Source organism: Haliaeetus albicilla, chromosome 24, assembly GCF_947461875.1.
Source record: "Haliaeetus albicilla chromosome 24, bHalAlb1.1, whole genome shotgun sequence".
In the NCBI taxonomy this organism is placed as follows: domain Eukaryota; kingdom Metazoa; phylum Chordata; class Aves; order Accipitriformes; family Accipitridae; genus Haliaeetus; species Haliaeetus albicilla.
Genome location: NC_091506.1, coordinates 13,532,631 through 13,553,635, shown reverse-complemented (window position 1 = coordinate 13,553,635; position 21,005 = coordinate 13,532,631). Strand labels below are relative to the sequence as shown.

The 21,005-nt window shown below is 41.6% G+C and overlaps 1 protein-coding gene across 1 annotated transcript; it reads right to left on the bottom strand.

Annotated features, from left to right (window-relative positions):
• Positions 1-3,587: 3,587 nt before the first annotated feature.
• On the bottom strand, positions 3,588-17,195 carry SEC61A1 (SEC61 translocon subunit alpha 1). Its single transcript, XM_069812181.1, has 12 exons — positions 17,033-17,195; positions 15,418-15,485; positions 14,691-14,756; positions 14,517-14,595; positions 12,329-12,460; positions 11,446-11,555; positions 11,087-11,240; positions 10,085-10,245; positions 9,226-9,423; positions 8,612-8,803; positions 6,923-6,999; positions 3,588-5,948 (listed from the first exon to the last, which is right to left on the bottom strand). The coding sequence occupies exons 1-12, from the start codon at positions 17,037-17,039 to the stop codon at positions 5,762-5,764; spliced, it is 1,431 nt and encodes a 476-aa protein (XP_069668282.1). The 5' UTR covers positions 17,040-17,195; the 3' UTR covers positions 3,588-5,761.
• Between the last annotated feature and the right edge of the window lie 3,810 nt (positions 17,196-21,005).

The window sequence follows — 21,005 nt, the reverse complement described above, 5'->3', positions numbered from 1 at the left end:
GATGCATTAGGCATAGTTCTGCAGCCCTTGGAAATCCAGCAGCAGTGACGATTCCTTGTTCTTGCATTGCCAAAAGATAAAGCTATTTAAACAAAAATAAAATTCACACTTACATAGTGAAGTTAATAATGCAAAATGTTCTGGTCTCTGTTTCCTGCTCCAGTTTGTCTGGAGCTGCCTTTTTCTTTTATAAAGCTTTACACCACAGGTGTACAGAAGAGACACATCAGAGCTGTAAGAATATCAAATGGCTAAAGACGTGCTGAAGATTAAAGTGGATAATACTCATCTCAGATTTCAGATAGCTAATATTCCCCCAACAGTGCTCACACCAATTTTGGAGCCATCCACTTTAGCCTTCATATATAAGAAGGGGAATCTGGGATTTTACATGTGCCATATATCCTGATACTCTGCAAAGAAATAAAAAAAAGTCTGAAACAGCTTTTTAAAAATTAATATCCTAACTGTTCTTCTGTTTGATTTGCTCCCTCTGTTTCAAGCTCTCAGATATTCATATTGCTGGAAAATTGACCGGCCCGGTCTTCTTGTTCTCCAACAAGAAATATCTCGCAGCAGGCATCCCATCTCTGACCTTGACAGCCCACTCTGCGATGACAGAGTATATCATGTCTGCGCTCATTCCGTCTCCAGCCCCTCTGATACAACTGCCAAAGGAGGTGCCAGTCGTCAGGGTATTTCCTTTCTGCCAAGCGCTGCCAGCTTGGCCAGCGTCACGTTAGCGATAGCCAGAGGATTGCTAGAACCTGGCCCACAGAAGAGTTTCAATTTTAGTAGATCCATCCAGTAGCATATTATAAAACAGCAGCTTAAAGTCTAGCTGACTAATTAGGTCCCCAGCTTGGAATATTGATTTTGGTTCTAAATGCTTCTCGTTTTGTCTTCTTTCCAATCCCATAGGCTGTCTCAGTCTAGGCTTAAACTGCGCAGCAATATCCAGCAGACCGAGTGGCTGTTACAGCAACTGCCCCTTGACACCTAGCGTGCTTGAAAAATATTAGAAAAAACATTACAAATATATACCAGAAACTCTCCAAAAGGAGAAGACGATCATTTCCAGCGCTGCCGCTTAAAAGCACCTCAATCCCGGCCCCGATTCCAGAGGGACAAACAAACACCGGCGATCTCCGCTCCCAACTTCTGGACACCCCACGACGCCCACCCGCGCGGCGCAGGCAGGCAGCGATCGCGCCGTGGGACCGGCCGGCGCCGGAGCCGCGGGGTAACATCGCCACCAGGCGGGCACACGCTGCCCGCCGGGGGGTTTGGCGGAGCCGGGGGGGGTCACAGAGCCAGCTCTCCCCCCCAGAACAAGCAGGGCTTTGTTTGAACACCTGCACGTCTCCCCGTGCAGCTGGGAGGGGGCCAGCGGGGCGGCTGGCCGCCGTTCAAGCCGTGACCTTTTTCAGGCAGGGAAGCCGGGGGTTCGTGTCAGAAAGCTGGCAGGGGGAGCAGCGAGAAGGAAAGGGAGACGGCAGGCCATCCAGGGCGAGCACCCACTAAAACAGAGGTCCAGAAATGCCATCGGCCTCCCCTGCGCGCTTTTTCTCTCCTCCTGAGTGGCGATAACACCCCGCAGCCGTCACGTATTTGGGAAGACGGGCGCTCGCTGCGGGAAAGCGCTCGCTGGTTGGGCGCGCAGAGGGACATCGAGAAGCGGCGGTTTTAGTACTCGGGGCGGCGAGGGCTGATCGAGGACCGTCAGTTGTGTCACGCCACCTCGGTAAGCAAACAGCAGCTTACAGAAACCTGAGTGAAACTCCTCAAAGCCGTGACAAAATTGAAGGCCGCCTAAAGCTTATTATTCCTTGCTGGAAGAGAGAATAATTAGGAAAAGCAGTTACTAGGCCGCTCGGCCTCCTCCTTTACCGAAAGCTGGCTGAAAAATCTATTTCACAAATCACAGTCTGTTTACAGTACAGGGACAGGGTTATCCCCAGAAGTAATCAAGGGAGCACAGCTATGAAACATTTCACAGAGTAAAGCAACAACCTTTATAGTTGCAGCCAAAAGGAATTCTTTTTTTAAAACAACAAAAAAACCAACAACAAACAAAATGTTCGAGGAATTAGGAAAAAAAGTGCCTTGTCTACCACCTCAAAATTATAGGGAGATAGGCCCTAGGAATAAGTGAACTAGAACGAACCAGATGATTTTTTTAAGGCTTCCTGAATGGTGACAGGGACAAAATCAAACACCCAAGCACTTAAGTGCTGTGGCAGAAGCTTTCACATGAACTCTAAAGTGCAGAAGAAAAGGCTATGCAAAGAATTTTGCACCTAAAAGACTACCAGCAGAAAGAGGATCTCAGACTTTGCCTTGGTGTTGGTATTTCACCTAGGCGTCTTGCGGCTAACTCGTAATATCTACCGTGACTTCAATTACTTCTGTGATCATATGTGTGATAACATAATATTCCTACAGCAGCCATGGTTATTATTAATGCAGGTTTCCTGGGGACAAATAAAACAGCAAAGGAGAAGCCAAGCTGTTGTTTAAAACAACTTCATATATGGCCAAAATCTTGGCTGAACTTCTTGCATCCCGTACCAGTATTTTAAATAAATTTGCTTTTAAGTACTAGTGTATTTCTATTCAGGAGTGTTCTGGTTTCAGCCGGGATAGAGTTAATTTTCTTTCTAGTAGCTGATATAGTGTTATGTCTTGAATTTAGTATGAGAAGAATGTTGATAACGCACTGATGTTTTCAGTTGTTGCTAAGTAGTGTTTAGACTAAGTCAAAGATTTTTCAGCTTCTCACACCCAGCCAGCAAGAAGGCTGGAGGGGTACAAGAAGTTGGGAGGGGACACAGGCAGGGCAGCTGACCCAAACTGGCCAAAGGGATATTCTATACCATGTGACATCATGCCCAGTATATAAACTGGAAGTAGTGGGGCTGGAGGGATCGCTGCTTGGGAACTAACTGGGCATCAGCTGGTGAGTGGTGAGCAATTGCATTGTGCATCACTTGTTTTGTACATTCCAATCCTTTTATTATTGTCTTTACTGTTCTTATGATCATGATTAGTTTCTTCCTTTCTGTTCTATTAAACTGTTCAGATCTCAACCCATGAGTTTTACTTTTTTTCCCCAGATTCTCTCCCCCATCCCACTGAGTGGGGGTGAAGTGAGTGAGCGGCTGCGTGGTGCTTAGTCACTGGCTGGGGTTAAACCATGACAAGGAGGAAGAGAAAATTTTTCCTTACTCTAAGTTAAGTTTAAAAATTCAGAGGGCAAAACAATATTGGGCATAGGCATCAGCTAGCACTGTATTTCATATGGGAATACAGTTTTTGTTAAACTGATGCATCATTACCTCGTTCTCCCACTATTTACTTGTGCAGCGCCTTTTGAATTGCAACTCTTCTGAACAGGAAAGCCCAGAGGAATGGTTAAGGTTCTGCTGTTGAGAGAAAGACTTGGAGCAAATACAATTAGTCTTATTTCACACTGACACTTTAAACAGCTGTTTTGAGAGGGGTCACTTTCACAGTCTCTTAGGCAGGCAACATTATTCTGCAAGTGTTAGAATTTTAACAGTATCTAAAAAACCAAAAGCCAAGCATTAGCTCCAAAGATGTACTTTATTTCATTTATAAAGCAGATTGTTTAGGCATTATTTCTTTTTGTGAACATCCACTGTATGATCAGCAGGTCCTGCTTTGAGGACATAGCTGCTTGATAATAGACAAAGATTTCACCACTAGACAACAAAAATACAGATGCATAGAAAAGTGCTGCTTAGACACTGAAGAACTGTCTAAGCTGCAACCAGTTCAAACAGATGATATGACCAAAAATACAAGTACAGCTCCAGCCCAGCCAGAGCTGCATGCCCAAAAGTGGAGTCCTTTTTATTTCAAAACAAAATCTGTATTGGGCTTCCTAGAAAAATAACAACAAAAGAATCCCCAAAGCACAACCACCACACCACGCTTCTTCCCTCTCCTTTTAAAGTCACTTTTTAACTGTCCCTTATTTCACATCAAAATTGTGCTGTGGCATACTAGTACTTCATGAAAGACAGAAAAATTATTGAGCGTAGTGTGAAGTAATAGTGAATGGTTGGTAGTGAGCGTTTCACAGATATTTTATTCCATTACTTTTGTTCCTTTTCCAATTGTGATCCTCACCCCAGGAGTTTCACTTTTATTGATAGGTATATCTCATTCCAAATTTGCAGATTTCCCACGCATTTGGTATTTAAGCTCAGTGCATTAACAAGGGCTTCTGGATGTTGTCATCTGCGCTCCTTGGGTATGTAACAGAGTCCCATCACTCCAAGCAGAAACAGTAATTCATATACTGTCAGCCCGGCATGCAAAAATGGACAGAAGGCATGTTGATGCAGTGTAGAGAAACATTCGAACATTGTAACTCCTCATTCTGGTTTCCACCTTGTCCAATACTGATAGAGAAAGTGTATTTACAAGACTCGTACACAAATATTTGCATTTGGTCCTAGGCACCTGATTAGTACTGACAATCTAAATTAAAAAGTAAAAGTATTACTCTGGTCCATTAAAGCCTTTTACTGTAAATTCTCCAATTTGAAGGTGTGATCTTCAAAAAAAGGAGGAGATCCAATACCTTCTGAAGAAGTACTTTCCTATGCATCATTCAAGTCAATGAGATTATAGGATGGAAAAGCCTTCTACACAAGCAACTTGCAAGAGTTATCTGACAAGGGTCTCATATCTAGATCTATAGAAACAGACAAGTAACATACATTCTTTTCACATTCCTCTGTGGTAATGAGACTCAAAATGCACTAGATATGAGTAGTCAGATAACATCCTGATTGCTACAAGACCAGAATTTATTATCAATGAGAGAAACTTAGCTTTAGCAACGAGCACAAGCAGATTTGCATCTAAGCATCCATAACATCCATTTCTTTCATCTAGCATCAGAACTAGAAGTACTACCACTAATGGCAATGAAAACTAATTAGAAGGTTTTACAAAGCTGCCGGTATGACCAAGTTTCAAAGCTGCAACTCTTAGGCACAGACTCTGGCAGAATCTCAACTGACCTGAGTCTTCTGCTTATGGAGGAGGGGTGGTAGGAAAGAACACATTCCCATCTTATACAGAAACTTGACAACAGTCTCAAGCCAATATTCAACATCTGACAAGGTCTAGCGTAGTAATTACAAGACAAAACATTTGGAATTAGAGATATCATTTAGTAAAAAGAAACAACTGCCTTCCAAATCTGCCATACTGAAATAAAACCCAAACACAAAAATGAACATATTAAAATACTGTTTGTGCTTACAACCATAATTATGGAACTTCAGCATTAGAGGGAGAGATTTTTCTCACCACTACTGCAAAGGAGCTGCAAAAACAAGTTAAATGCAAAAAATCCCTTCCAAACATTTATTTAACAAACATTTATTAAAACCTGTAAAGGCTTCAGGTATACTAAATTTGAAAGGGTCTCAAAAAAATTTCAAGAGTCACTGAACTAAATCCAACTCAGAAAGCTGATTCTCCTAAAATTAAAAAACAATTTTCTTAAAAAAATTTTCTTGCACATTTTTCCTTATCAATTTATAAAATGCAAACGGTATGCTAGAAAAGTTTGAACATAAGGGAATGTGCTTTGGAAACATTATTAAAATATGTGTTCCTGTAGAATGACATTATTAAGTTTATGTTACTTCTTTTCACCTGACTGGCTATATTTTGAGAATGTTCCTCTCCTCTTTCCTGGGTCCATGAGAAGCTAAGTTTAGAAAAGAAGAGCTCCCATACTGCCAACTTCACTCTGTTCCTTTACAAAAATTTCAAAGTACTGATAAATGATAGTGACAGCAAGCAGAATTCCAGTTCCAGACCCAATTGCCCCAAGGAAGTCTGCCAACACAGAGAGGGCGCCAATACAGAGACCACCAAATGCAGCAGCTGTAGGGATGTACCTGTAAAACACAAAATGAGAACAGAAAAAGTGCCACTAGAGTTTGCTCAGGATATTAACACATATACTAGGGTTAGTGGTATATGGGATCTATGGAAAGTATCTAAATCATAGGCAGTTTTTTCCTAGGAAACCAATCCCACTGAGAACAGAAAGAACACTACAGAGATAACCTAACCAGGTGGTTAAAAAAAAACAAAACAAAAACAAACCAAGAATGAAACTACACAAATGGAAAAAAAGTCAATGGCAGAATACTCTCTTCTCTCATGGGTCTACAATCCAAGATAAGGAATGTGCAATAGTGCCAGTATACTAGGTAAGGAAATAAAAAGCTCAACCTGACTGGAGGGAAAAAAATGCTAAACTAAGAAGAGAAGGTATTACAGTCTTCCATGCAATTAAGCACAAAGATTAAGCTTATGGCTACTGGCTCTTCAAGTCATTTGCAGATGACTGAAATCTAAAGTTACAGTAACATTTCTGTAACATGAAGGGTGCATAGGTCCCACCCTGCAATTAGAAAACCTAGAGAGACCAACCCCTGCCTACCTCTGCACCTAGTAGATTTAAATAACTGCTTGTTTTAGAAGCAAGGTCTATGTGAAAACAGTACTCAAGACATAACACATTAAAAATTACAGTAAAAAAAATACTTGTGCGTCAGTTTGAAGTAGTAAAGTACATGCAAATGCTCATTACTAGCTATCCTATAAAATGTATAAAAATGAAAAAATGTAACAGGAAAATACAAGCTCCAGAATTTAAGGCATGTTCTCTAATTTTTAAGGCAAGAATATGCTGTACTGTACATGCCTTCCATTAACGAGACAATATTCTATGTCTCATGCATGTAACATTGAAGATCAAAGAATATCTGTGTTCTAGGGTCTAGAAAATGGAAGTCAAAGCAAAATTTGCCATGTGTCTCCCCATAACACTTTGCATAAATAGCCTGGGAAATGTGCAGCTCACCTGTTTAGTTCATGTACCATTGAAGTTTCTCTGTGGCCTCGCATTACCATTTGTTGTTCTTTTAATTGTTTGGCAACCTGTATTGAATGAAGGAATGGAGCAAGTAAGTTTAGTGTCATTTGCCAAGGCCACAGAACTTAGTACTATGGGAAAACAGAACCAAGACACTTCAGTAAATGGTAGTGGGTTTGGTTTTTTTTTTTTTTTTTTGTACTGTTTTGACTTTTGGGTTTTGCTTTTTACATTATTCATCTGAGTTTAAAATATCCAGTATTTTAACTCCAGATTGATTGCAGTCACAGGCACTTTTCCACACTTGCAATTACACAAACATTTTTGGATAATTCTAGTCCTATTGAGAAAAGGAAAATCTGGAAATTTGTAGGCTCTTGCACACAAATTCAGTTCCTGTTTTGCCACCTACCGTTCTTCTGGTTAGGGTTTAGTTTAGTAGATGTTAGCAAAACCCTCCTATGAAGTGTCCACTCCATTTCAGTTTCCCACATTCAGTTGAGCTCACTATTTATTGGGGGAGGCCATATCAGAAACTATATGACTTAGAAAGAATCCCTTCTTGAAACATTGTCCTTAAATTGGATTTCTGCAATTGTACAGGGTTACAATTTACTAATAATTGAGGGGAACTGAAACTCTAGCAGGTGAACTTCTGAAGGTACTGGTCACTGAATGCAATGTACTGAGAAAACACAATTTCAGATAATTAAGCTACCAGTTTTCCACTACACAGTGAACATTTAAGTAATGATTTACCAATTTTTATTTCTGACCTTGTTTATATGAACTTAAAATAATTTTATCCAGTATCAGGGAAGTATATTAAAGTGTTAAAAGCTGTATATTGGATTATACTGAAATAAAAATCTGGCTATACATGGCTGTGAATGCCTCCCTCATGCTTGACAACAAGCAGCTAGATGCAAGTCCAAAACAAGACAGTGCTCACGCTGCAACTATGACATATTTGTTAAAGAATGGATTAAACCATTCCATATGGCTGCCAAACTTGATTTCCTACCCAAAACCACACAATACAAACATACCACGATGACAACTATTTTCCATTTTGTTTTCCAATTCCAATTTCAGAATGATATAGCTGCTGAATATCAAATATCCTGTAGCAAATGGAAATTTTGAGAAGCTAGGCTCAGGTAAATTAATGCACTGCACTATATTCTCTGTTATCAGTGCTCTCAAGTTAAAAATAACTTCTACTTAATCTTCCCCAAAAAGAAGTTAAGGGCTCTCTAGGCCAGGCATGGGTATTCAAGCTTTACCTGCAAGTTCTTAAGTGGCCACTGCCTTGCACATGGTGCATCTGTCATTTGGCACCGAAAAGAGTTTCTACCTTTCCTGTTACCTTGCCTGCCCTCATACTGACATTAAGTAGCAACGTTCAAAGTTTCCTAATGCCACTGAAAGCAATTATTTGAGTTTTGTTGTTGTTGGTTTTGAAAAAGCAGTAAAGAAAACAGAAAAAATTGACCCCATTCTGCCCTCATCCTCCTCGCTTACAAAAAAGACATAGTCACTGTTTATACAAACGATAAATATTACCAAGAAGATTACCAGCATAACAGCTATCTCAGAAGAAAGTCAGTCTTATTCTTACAACAGCACATCTGTTTTCATCATGTAAACTTACATAATTTATCATTTTAAACTTACATCTTTAGCAGAGGAGCCAGAAACTTCAATCCATGTCTTAGAGAAGAAAGCACAGGAGCCCAACATAAATACAATATAAACAACTGCATGTACGGGGTCTTCTAACACTGAAGAAAAGGACTCTGGAGGTGACAGATAATAACAAAGCCCACCAACTGGATAAGCACGAGCAGGGCCTCCAGATGACGTGTCCTACAAGGAGGAAGCAAGCAGTCACCAACTTTCTCGCTATTACTTGGCCATTAAGCTAAGCCTGTGTTTATATCACTTTCATGTCACTGTGTATCATTACTACTACAGCAGCACACAAAGATTCAACTTTACTATCACAAGCAGTTTCTAAAGTGGAAATCGAATACAATAAGGAACAACAAAAATACCTAGGACAGCAAAGAACAGCCCAAGGTAAAAGGTAAATGGAGACCTAACAGCTACACTGATCACAGCAGGTCTCATACTCTACCATTAATTTAAACAACTTACTAATTTAGGAGTTTCAGTGTACACGACTGCCTGTAGAAGTGTGCCTTAGTATTTAGAGAGACCATCTCTTCAACCATGCATTTTAATCGTGCTCTTATAAAGCGGTATGCAAGATTAAAAGGAATACTCACAGACCAAGTGCCCAACAGGCTAACCAGTAAGTTGCCACTGAAGCGAGCAGAAAGCATCTGGGAGATGACGTACAAGTTTGACACCAGGGCGGACTGAAGAATAATGGGAATGTTGGAAGTATAGAACAGCTTGATAGGGTAGGTGTTGTACTGGCCACGGTAGCGAGCAGATTTAATAGGAAGATCCACTCTGAAGCCCTGAAAAGTTTTCAAAAGAAAGTCTCCCATTATATCTGGACATGAACCCATACCACAGGTCATAAATTGCAAGTGCAAGGCCTTGACAGCCACAGAAAAAAACCTGCAATCATTTTGTGCAAGTACACATATTCTACCCAGAGGGCCATCCACGCAAACACTTCTGCAAAGGGCCTGGAAGCCTGCAGGGTGGTCTAAAAATACACATCTAAGAAGGTATGAAAGACATAGACATCAGAAGAAATCTGACATTTCAGGAAGACTGAACATAGTATCCAGGAAAAGAAACACTAAAACTTTCTATATTCTTCAGAAGTTTGCTGCAACAAACAGTAACAGACACACAGGCTTAAAAACTTCAAAGTATTTTCCAGCAAAAAGCAACAGTGTTTGGGTTAGGCAGTATTACATGTACACATTCATCTGGTTTGGTTTTTTTTTCAGAGACCAAAGTAGGTCTCAAGTGTTTTGTGTGGCTACAGTAAACATGGAAACTGATTAAAAGAAGCTAGTGTTAAATGAACATCCAGATGTTGCAGGTACAAAACCAAGACTTCTGAAGGCACTAGAAAGTGAAAATATAATTTCCTGTAGAAGGAAGCAGATGACATTATCTACTTCCATACAAACAGTTTTACAGTCCCTCTTTATTCCAACTGACCTGAAAATAAATTACAATAGCAAAGACAAAGATGGTGGCAATCAGATTCATAAGGTTGGGGAGATTCTGACGGTAAAAGGCCTCACGAAGAGCTCTGACTTTGTCTGTGCGAGTAGCCAGAAGATGGAACAGAGCAATGATGGCTCCCTCAAATTCCATGCCTTGGAAAGGAAAAGAAAAACCAAGTTAGTTGCACTGTGATTATCTCCAAACTTCAGTGCTTTGTCCCATTAGGCCTACTTCTGAACTACAGGATTCAGAATGGGATTTCTCCAAGTCTTTTGCATCTTCAGCACGCTCTCAGACTTTTACTACTGTCATCCTTCATATCAGCTATGTTATTTCCAAGATTTTTTTTAAATCGCCCTGTAGTGGCCTAGAAACTAAATCATAGCCCAACAATCAAATGGAATAACTTTATTGGTCTCTAGAAACATTGACGTTCACCAAGTTCTTTCCACCTTTCCTCCTCCCCACCGAAAAAAGGAAAAAAAAAATTAAATTAGGGAGGCAGCATGCTTTCTAGTATCATTCATGGTGAGACACTAGTTATTGTTTGTACTACAGCAAATGTGATAACCTCACTTATGTTTTCTATTATACAGCACCAAACATTATCACCTCCTGTCAAGTTTGGAGAATAAGGTTTTTGGGGCAGAGTGTAAGAAACGCAAGGAGCAGAAAGAAACAGATGATATCTGTCAGTAAGTTGGGCAGCAACCATAAAACAATGGCAGTCTACCATTATCGAGTTTTAATGGAGGCACTGTAAGAAATTCAAGTTCAGGAAATATCTTGTGACATATTACAAAATTATAAAGAAATGTCTTTGTACTTGCACCTTGCATAGGAGCAGCTGCTGTATTAACAAGATTCACTACATGGCAAGTACACAGCTAAGATGCTAGTAACAGCATTTGCCATTTAAGTTAACACACTGTAAAAAAGATTTCGCCTTTTTGCACCAAATTTTTGTAAAGAAAACGGACTATGCCATATTACCTCGTCCTGTGTTCACTGTGGTGGGGCTGAATGCTTTCCACACAATAGTCTCACAGATATTGGTAGCAATGAAGAGAGAGATGCCAGAGCCAAGACCATATCCTTTCTGTAGAAGCTCATCCAAGAGCAGAACTATCAATCCAGCAACAAAAAGCTACAGTAAAAAAAGAAATACAGCATTAGTTCCACCTCTTTTTAATTTTTGTTAAAAAAATAACTTGTATTAAAAGAAAAGACTATGTATTTAAGAAAGCAGGCACATTTTGATCTTTTTTCCTCTGCATGTGGGGCAGGCAGTCCATAATGTTGATTTTTTTACCCTTTCAAAGGGAGAGTAAGTAGAGAGGACTAGAAATTACCTGAATTGTGATAAGCAAGCAGATACCAGCACCCATCTCAGATGGGTCTCCATACATTCCAGTCATTACATAGACAATAGACTGTCCGATGGTAATGATCATTCCAAACACTGTATAATAAAAAGAAAAAAAATATGTACTTGTTCTGGAGATTCATGTCAGTGGGCAATTAGAGAAATATAAATCACTTTTTTGTAGAGAAATTTGGGAAGGAATACATAAGTCACAGGATGTTTAAATTCAAGGGCAATTTTAAGTTTGTTGTCTGAAATATGGCACTGAAAATACAAATACACACAGAAGCAAGTGGGTTTGGTTACTGAAGATTGCTTTAGATAATGAAAACTCTGAGGGTGTTAAGATATTACCTTAGCAATTTATGGTTCTTTTTCCAGTAAACAGATCAGTAAGTAGTGTGGTACAGCATCAAATAGCTAAAGAATACTCAAATTTTTCTAAAAGTCATTTATCAACAGAGCACAGAGATCCTATTGCTGAGAAAGAACCATGCTTCAAACTGCAAGGTAAAAACAACTACAATATCTCAATCAATATTAACTTTTTTACGTTAACACTGACCAACACAGTTCAAGGGTTGGGTCCCCACAGTCTATATATTGCTTAGTTTATCCAGTGAGAATACAGCAGCAATGCCAATTGCAGATACCTTTCCTTTTCAAACCTTTCTGAAGCTTAACAGCTAACAAGCCAGAGAGCAGTCAAAAGACTGATGAAATACAGAAATCTGCAGCACAACATGAACACATAGCATGACAGAACCCATATATCCGACTCCAACATTCATCACATGGTAAGTTTACACCTTCTATTGTTAGGGTTAGATAATGTAAAACATCAGCCTTTTATATCAGCTGTTACTCACATTTCTGTGCTCCATTGAAGAGAGCTCTGTCCTTTGGGGTGTCACCAACCTCAATTATCTTGGCACCTGCCAAGAGCTGCATGATAAGCCCAGAAGTGACAATAGGTGAAATGCCCAGCTCCATCAACGTACCTGCCAGACACAAGAAGAACAATGAAAGAAAATAATGGGGTGTACCATACCCAGGCACCTTTGAAGTTCAAAGCTTGTTTCTTCCACCCTTTGCACTGTGATGGAGAAGATATAAAACTCCCAATCTCCGTACATGTAAAAGGTTTCAATGATAACATAAGCTTGCTAAAAGTCAGTCTGATAAGTAATACAGTACTCCTCAGTACCTTAAAAACTATGTTTGCTGAAAAAGGAATCGATTTACTCTGCATAAAACAATGCAGGAATTTGCTTTCTGCCTTTGACAATCAGTCACTTTATTATTCGTAATTTTAAACAGGAAAACCCAAACTTTTTTGAGGAGTGCACCAAGTTGCATTCATGCTGTATTATGTTTGCATGGCAAGGTTTTGGTAGCAAGGGGGCTACAGGGCTGGCTTCTGGAGAAGCTGCTAGAAGCTTCCCTCATGTCTGACAGAGCCAGTGCCAGCTGGCTCCAAGATGGACCCACCACTGGCCAAGGCTGAGTCCATCAGCAACGATGGAAGCACCTCTGTGATAACATGGTTAAGAAGGCGAAAAAAAAAAAAAAAAGAAAACACCCAACAACCTGCGCAACAGCAACTGCAGCTGGAGAGAGGAGTGAGAATATGTGAGAGAAACAACTCTGCAGACCCCCAGGTCAGTGAAGAAGGAGGGGGAGGAGGTGCTCCAGGCATTGGAGCAGAGATTCCCCTGCAGCCCATGGTGAAGACCATGGTGAGGCAGGCTGTCCCCCTGCAGCCTATAGAGGTCCACACTGGAGCAGATATCCACCTGCAGCCCACAGAGGACCCCACACTGGAGCTGGTGGATGCCTGAAGGAAGTTATGACCCCGTGGGAAGTCCGTGCTGGAGCAGGCTCCTGGCAGGATCTGTGGACCCATGGAGAGAGGAGCCTGTGCTGGAGCAGATTTGCTGGCACAACTTGTGACCCCGTGGAAGGGACCCACACTGGAGCAGTTTGTGAAGAACTGTAGCCCACAGGATGGACTCATGTTGGAGAAGTTCATAGAGGACTGTCTCCTGTGGGAGGGACCCCATGCCGGAGCAGGGGAAGAGTGTGAGGAGTCCTCCCCCTGAGGAGGAAGGGGCAGCAGAGACAATGTGTAATGTAATTAACTGACCGCAACCCCCATTCCCTGTCCCCCTGTGCCACTGGCAGGGAGGAGGGAGAGAAAATCGGGAGTGAAGTTGTGTCTGGGAAGAAGGGAGGGGCGAGGGGAAAGTGTTTTAAGATTTGGTTTTATTTCTCACTACCCTACTCTGATTTGATTGGTAATAAATTAAATTACTTTTTCCCCCAAGTCGAGTCTGTTTTGCCCATGACAGTAATTGGCAAGTGATCTCTCCCTGTCCTTATCTTGACCCATGAGCCTTTCGTTGTATTTTCTCTCTCCTGTCCAGCTGATGAAGGCGAGTGATAGAGCAGCTTTGGTGGGCACCTGGCATCCAGCCAGGGTCAACCTACCACACATGCATATACGCACATCTCATGATGCTATAAGCTGATGGATAGCCCAAATGATATATAATAACAAAGCGAATTCAGGAAACTGTCACCATTCTTAATTCACACCTGCATTAGAAAGCCTCTACAAGAAACTGAAATTTACACAAACTATCATGAATTTTAATCTTCCTTGAGACAGACTCAAATGTCACCCAGAAAACAACACCACATGTATAACATGGTTTGAAACACAAATCAAAACGCTTGAATTATATACCGGAGATTGCAAGAGCAGCAATGCAGGTAATTAGGAACTGTCTCTTCCCTAACCCTTTTCCCTCCAAAATGCTCCATGATTTGTGTACACACAATAGGTTGCACACAGCCAACCATAAACTCATTTTGTCCACAAAGTTGTGCCTTTCCCAATGCCACACTGGTTTATGATTTTACATAATATATAGAATTACTTTTCCCGCTCTACTTCAATTTTTATCTTCATTAAAATAGAATGCAATGTAAGAAAAAGTCCAAAAATGTTCTGATTCAAGCTAAAAAAAAGTCCTCCTGAAAGACCGACCATACCTCTATTTGACGCCAAAATCACTCTCATCCAGTAGAAAGGATCTGCTGAGTCTGATGACATGATACCGAACAAGGGAATCTGGATTTCCAACCAACAGAGGAAACAGGATTAGAGACTTCATAACATCGTTTAAACATTTCAGCTCTTCCATAAAAACAAGAGAAGAAACATACCTGGCAACATACTAAGAAGATGAAGAGTGTGATAGCTGTCCATAATACCTTTTCCTTAAACTGAATCTAAAGGAAAAAACAAAAACAAAAACCAACAACCAAAGATGGCAAAGCTGTCAAGATAACAAGACCTAATCAATCAGGCAAACTTTCATAGTAGCTAAAGCACACTTGATTTTCTTGTGAAGGGACAAAGTACAGGACATCCTAAAGAAAATAACTCGCTCTTCATCCCTTTTACACTATATAAGGCCAAGGAAAATGGCAAATAAACAAGCTTATGTTAATGAAAGGTAATTCTAATACTTCCACAGAAACGAGTCTTACATTTTCATAAGAAAGAGCTTCTGGTGAGAAAAAAAAATAATACAGAGAAGCTTACCTTAGCAAATAGTCTTAGATTAGAACTTAAGAAGCAAAGATTTTCAAGTTGCTATTTTAAACTACTCTAGTTTACACTCCAACATGTACTGCTTTCAACATCTCACCGCTCACTGCTATGGTATAACTGTATCTGCACAATTGCAATTACCAGCAAATACATTCTTGTAAAGCCATATCCACAGTACAGGATGTACTAGACAAGCACTCCACTAAAACCAGTTATGCCTATAATTGCCATTCTCCCAACAGGAAAAAAAACCCCAAATCCCAGAAGTGGAAACTAAGCTGTAAACATCTCATATTACACAAATACAAACCTATAAAGAAAATTTTATTAACTTACCTTCCGTTCTGGCTTTTGGATTTCAGGCAAGATAACACAGAAGGGCTTGATTACTTCAAGAAATTTTACTGTATGGAAATTAGTTAAAAGACAAAGTGAACATACAGATACAAAGAACACTGGGAAAAGCTCAAGTAAAATTGATTTTGTACATGTACTTTATATATTAAGAGTCTCAGTTAAGGACAAAGTTTTGTTGTTGTGTTTTTTTTAAAAATTAAATTCTTATCTGTTTTAAATAAAGAGAGATTCACCTAGTATGGTGTAAGTACAATATAGACTGGAAACAGAAGAAAAAAAAAAAGGTCAAGAGTTTTCCCACTTTACTAAGTAGGTTGACAGTGCAAAAAAAACCCCCTTGCCATTGTTTTGCATTAATTTATCAATACCCTTAAACTTATTTCATAATAGCTTCTCCCCTAGCCTGATATTTGAGAAATACAATACCCCAGACAGTTTTAAGTCAGGGGTTACTTTTGGGCCATACAGCTTAAGAATTCCTACACACTGTTCATAAGCAACAGTTCAAGTTACTTTACAGAATGCCTCATGCAACAATCTTCTCCTAGTCAAAAGGACATATCCTCAGATCAGAAAAGTCTGTCTTAGAATAAGCATACAAAAGAAGAGGGTAACTGCAAAGTCACAAGTCCTCCTATGAGCAGAGAGATCTGATTTGGAACCAAGGTAATGCTAAACCTCTTACGACAGAGCTAAAACTGCACACATATTTTGGACTGACCTGAACTAAAAAGCGTACGATGATGCCGAAGAACTGAAACTATTGGTGGCTTCCCACTTCTTTGTGGAAGGCTGCAACTTCAGTGGCAATTTTGTAACGCTTTAAGACCAGCCCATAAAAATTATTTACTTAATTTCAAACGGTTAATTGCCTAAAAAGTTACACTGGATTGTGAGTTTAAACAAAAGCAAATGGTGATTCTCTCCCACATCTACAATAGTATACCAATTGACTACGATGCTTTTCAAGCAGCTCTTCCTCGAGGTAGCAGACTCTGAGGGCTTCCATTCACACGCATAACTTCTAGACTGCAGATTACCATTTATAGTTTACTCTGACAATGTAATTGAAAGCGTTATGACCAACCGCCAACCTGACAGCCCATCTCTCCCCACCTCGGTACCGCACCAGGCACACTCGAGCCCGGGATGGCCGGGCCCGGGAGTGCCCGCCAGGCAGAGCGGCCCGGTCACCGGGCATCACGGAGCGAGCGAGCTGCCCTCCTTCCCTAGGAAAACCTGCCGTGACCAGGAAATGGGTCTTTCACCGCGGGGGGGGGGAAGAAAGAGCCCAGAGGGACCCTCTAAACGCGAGGAAGGGAAACCCGCGCAGGGCTGGCCACGGAGGGAGTGCCGCCCCCAGGCCGGCGGCCCCTCAGAGGGGCTCCCCGCCGCCCTGGCGGGGAGCGGGGGGAACGGGCCGCCGCGCCGCCCGTGAGGAGGGCCGGTCCCAAGGTGCCCGCGAAAGGCGAGCCGGCGGCCGAGCCGCGGCCCCTTGGCCATCGCGCGTCCCGGGGAGACCCCCCCTGCTCCCCTCCCTCCCTCCCCGCCCCCGCGGCCTGCCGCCGCCCGGCCGAGGCGCCCCGGTACTCACTGCCCATGGCGGCCGCCGGACGGGAGCAGAGAGCGAGCGGCGGCGGCGGCGACAGCGGCCTCGGAGAGACACGTCAGGGATTGATCCCAGCCGCCCCCTTCCGCTTCCTGCCACGCGCCGGGTCCGCCGGCCGCCGCCGCTGCGCAGGCGCCGCCGCCCGCGCCCTCCCCCAGCAACCACCGCCCTCCGCCGCCGCGACGGCACAACGCCTACAACTCCCATCGTGCACTGCTGCTGGAGCGAACCGCGCCCTCCAGGGAGGGCGGAGGGCCCCCTGATGCTTATTGGCTCCCCGCGGTTCTATGCAACCAATCGGATGACGAGGTGGCGCGCGGCTTGCTGGGAGTTGTAGTCTTGGTCCCCCCCGGCCGCCATCTTAATGCGGTGTGGGACCAGCACCTGGGAAGGGCCGTGGCGAGGTGTTGAGGTTATTTTGAGGAACGCCTGGTTTAGCTACCAGAAATCGTAACGTTGGTTTAAGAGACTTTGACAGATAAATACATAAGCAAACGCGTAAAATGTATTTTCTGCTTTTGTGTTTTTATAGGGGAACGGTTTAGGCGTTTCTCTGCAGTAAGAAGCTCCTTGCACCCTTCACGCAAAATGGCAGCCGGTGGTGGGATGCAGCCATTGCTTGCCTGAGGCTCGGTTAAACACACCCAGGTCGAGCTGGGCTTCTAATAAAATACAAAACATTGGTGAAAATGTGAAACATTGTTCTGCCTGTCAAAGAAGTCATGGTACGTCAACATGTCACTATCACCCAGGAGCACCAGCAAGTGAAATGTGCTCACACTGACTTACTGCTGAAGGTGTTTCCTTCTGAGAGTCACATAATGCCCTGTGTGCTTTCCAGGCCCTTATAGAGGCAGTTATCACTGGTCTGAAAACAAAAGGTAAATAGAAGCTAGAGGAAAGAGAAAAGCAAATAGAGGTGTTAATACAAAGCAATTGGAGTCAACGTATAGGCTCTGTGAAACCCATCATGGCTTCCACTAATCTCCCTGTTGTTTTCTAGGTACTTAGGTATGCCTTGCTTGATTATTTGATCCCTACTTTTGTGAGATTAACTTTAAAAGACTATTCCTAATTCCCATTTCCTGTTTTGGTTTTTTGGGGTTTTTTGTTTGTTTTTTAATTGGTGGACAGTATATTTGCCCTTCTCCAAGCTTCTGAAACCATACTTCTCTAGGAGTCCATTGAAGACATCTACCAATGGGTCTGAGAATGTTTTAGTCAGTTCTTGTCCAGAGCAGCTTATTTCAAAACATCCAGATTATCAAAACTGGTTTTAAGCCACCCATTTCTAATTAGAGATAAAGCAACTGCTTTCCAGCTGACATCATTTGGTAAGATCGTTTTGACTTACTAACATGGGCACTGTGCCTGGTTTACCAGAACCGATAGGTGGTAAAGAAGGAAGAAGTAGCAGTGGTTTTGTGGAAGTCTGGACAAGGAAGCAACAGCAGCGATCCAGGGGATTGATGGTAGAAGCATGCAATGAAATGTCAGAATTTGCTGAATTTATTAAAATAAGGCAAACTATTGTGAGAGGTGCTGATAACATCACTCTGCCAGGTCACTGCTATGTTAGAAAGGGTAATATGGCTTTTTCCTTATCTAAATGGCTCATCTGCTTTTAGCCCTTTAGAAGTCAGGTGTCTAGGTAGTTGTCTAGACTCTCTGTGGTCAATGGAGATACAAGTGGACACCTCTGGAGAAATACTCACTCTACCTATTTTACACATCTGTTTTCAGAGTAGATGAATCATCCTTCAAAGTTATCGATCTCTATTGATTATAGAAGGAACTAAGGTAACCACTTCAGACTAGGTACCTATATTTTAGACATCTGATGTTAAAAGAGATGAATTTCACCCATGAAGACTAAAGGTGTCTTCTCAAAGGTGTTATCTCTGAATCAAGCTCAGGCATTTTTGAGAGTCTGAGGGGAAGCTTGCCAATCTACTGTTCCTATTGTAATTGCTCTTTCGACAAATAATATCAATCTTCTAGGGTGTCAGTCTATTTCCCCTCCACAGTGATAAGTCTATCCTTAAAAATTGGCTTTGTGGGATAGTCACACATGCTTTTTGTGCTCGTAGCCTTCATCTGTTCCATAAGAACAGGTAAAAATATTTAATAGACTTATTCTTTGCATGGCCCACCTGTCAGACTTCTTGGGTTCCTGTTGTTTTTTTAAAATAATTGTAGACAATAAGATCATTTGGTTTCCACCTGTAAAAAAATGAACCTTATAATTACATAGAATTGTCGACTTATACATGGAAACTGAAAACTCATTAGTTTTTGCTTACATCTCTATTTTGTCCATTCTGGGTCTGAACAACTTCACATTTAGGGCAAAGAGGGTACAGTCCTACAGCTGAAATTTGCCACTGAAGTTCAGTTCTAGGCAGAAAAAATGGTTGATGAAAACTAGCTTTCTTAGGACCTTACAGTGAAAAAAAACCCTGTTTTGCCAACTGCAGGAAAAAAATATGTAGAGAGGAGCCAAGTTCAGCTCCTTTGTATAATCAGCTGTCATTGCAGAACAGAAGAGTAAAAGAAACTGAAGATACAGTTATTGGGGAATTATTACAGTAAAGCCGTGTGAGACACTGGGTCAAATTTTGGTCTGATGTGACTCCCTGACTTTGACAGTTTATCTTGGGGAACTATTTTGGCAGCCAGTTGCAGACTGAGTGACAAAAAAGGAATTTGATACACTAGGGCTGATTTTTACACTGTGTTTGGGAAGCACCTACTACTGCAAGAGGACTCCGTTTAGAGTGGTGCCAGCTGGTACAACTGGAATGATGATGATGAGGAGGAGGAGGAGGATAGCATGTAATTAATAAACTGCTCTTTAGAGAACAGCAACATCTGAGAAGCAGACATAGATTTTAAACAGCTTGTTCTTTTCATGTTTTGCTATTCTTTGAACCAAATCAGTCCCTCTTATATAACCAAGCTAATCCCGCTTCGGAAATAGTGTAATTTAGGACCATTAAAAACATTAATATTCACTTACTGGCTCTGAAGTTTGTTAGCCAATGTGTTCCACTGTTTCACACAGTGCAAATCTTCAGCATTTACTGCAAAATTATACATCTCAATATACCTCTATTGCATTAGTACAAAGTTGACATTTAATTACTGCTTTTGAAATCAGGCTTCACTCTGTGGCGACTGGCTACAGACGCTGGACCTAATCGTGCTGAATTGTACCCTGATGCAAACAACAAAGATGATATGATTGCTTCAATAGCCAGAGGTAGAAAGCAGAAAATAGGGGCGGAGAGTAGAAATGGGGAGAGAAGCACAGATGAATTTTTCACTGCGTCCAAATGGTTCCTCTTAGTTCTAGTGGTGGTGTTCACAGAAACTGGCTACAATCTCTATTTGAAGAGATCACAGTTTCCATGTCTGTGACAAGCTCACACTCTGTTCCCACACCAACACATTTTATCAGTGTGTCAAATCTTGCATGTTGCATTGAATAAAGGCCTTTGTTCACCAAGGAGGATGAAGGAGACACTAGCTGTTGTTACACCAGGTCTCATAGCATCTGTGGGCTGGGATCGCTAGAGGGCATTACAAATCTATTCGTTTGTACACACGTGTATAAGTATATACACGCGTGCGAACCTTCACCTTACAAAATAGGGCTAGTTAATATTTGTAGCATTGGTCTGCAGGAGGGATCCTGTGATAGCGATAGCCCTTTGTGCGCTGTGTCAGTTTAATAGCAGTATTTATGCAGTCTGTGATTTTTGATGTACAAACTCTGCCAGGTAGTAGTCTGTCTAACCACAAGGTGGAAGAACTGCTTTACTTATGATGCCATCTCAGCTTGCATGAAATGTACACAAGTGTGTAGGTAAGTTTTATTACTATCATTATTTAATTGTTATAGTGCATCAATGCCCAAGGGTCCCATGCAGGGCCAGAAGTCCTTGTCTAAGTGTAA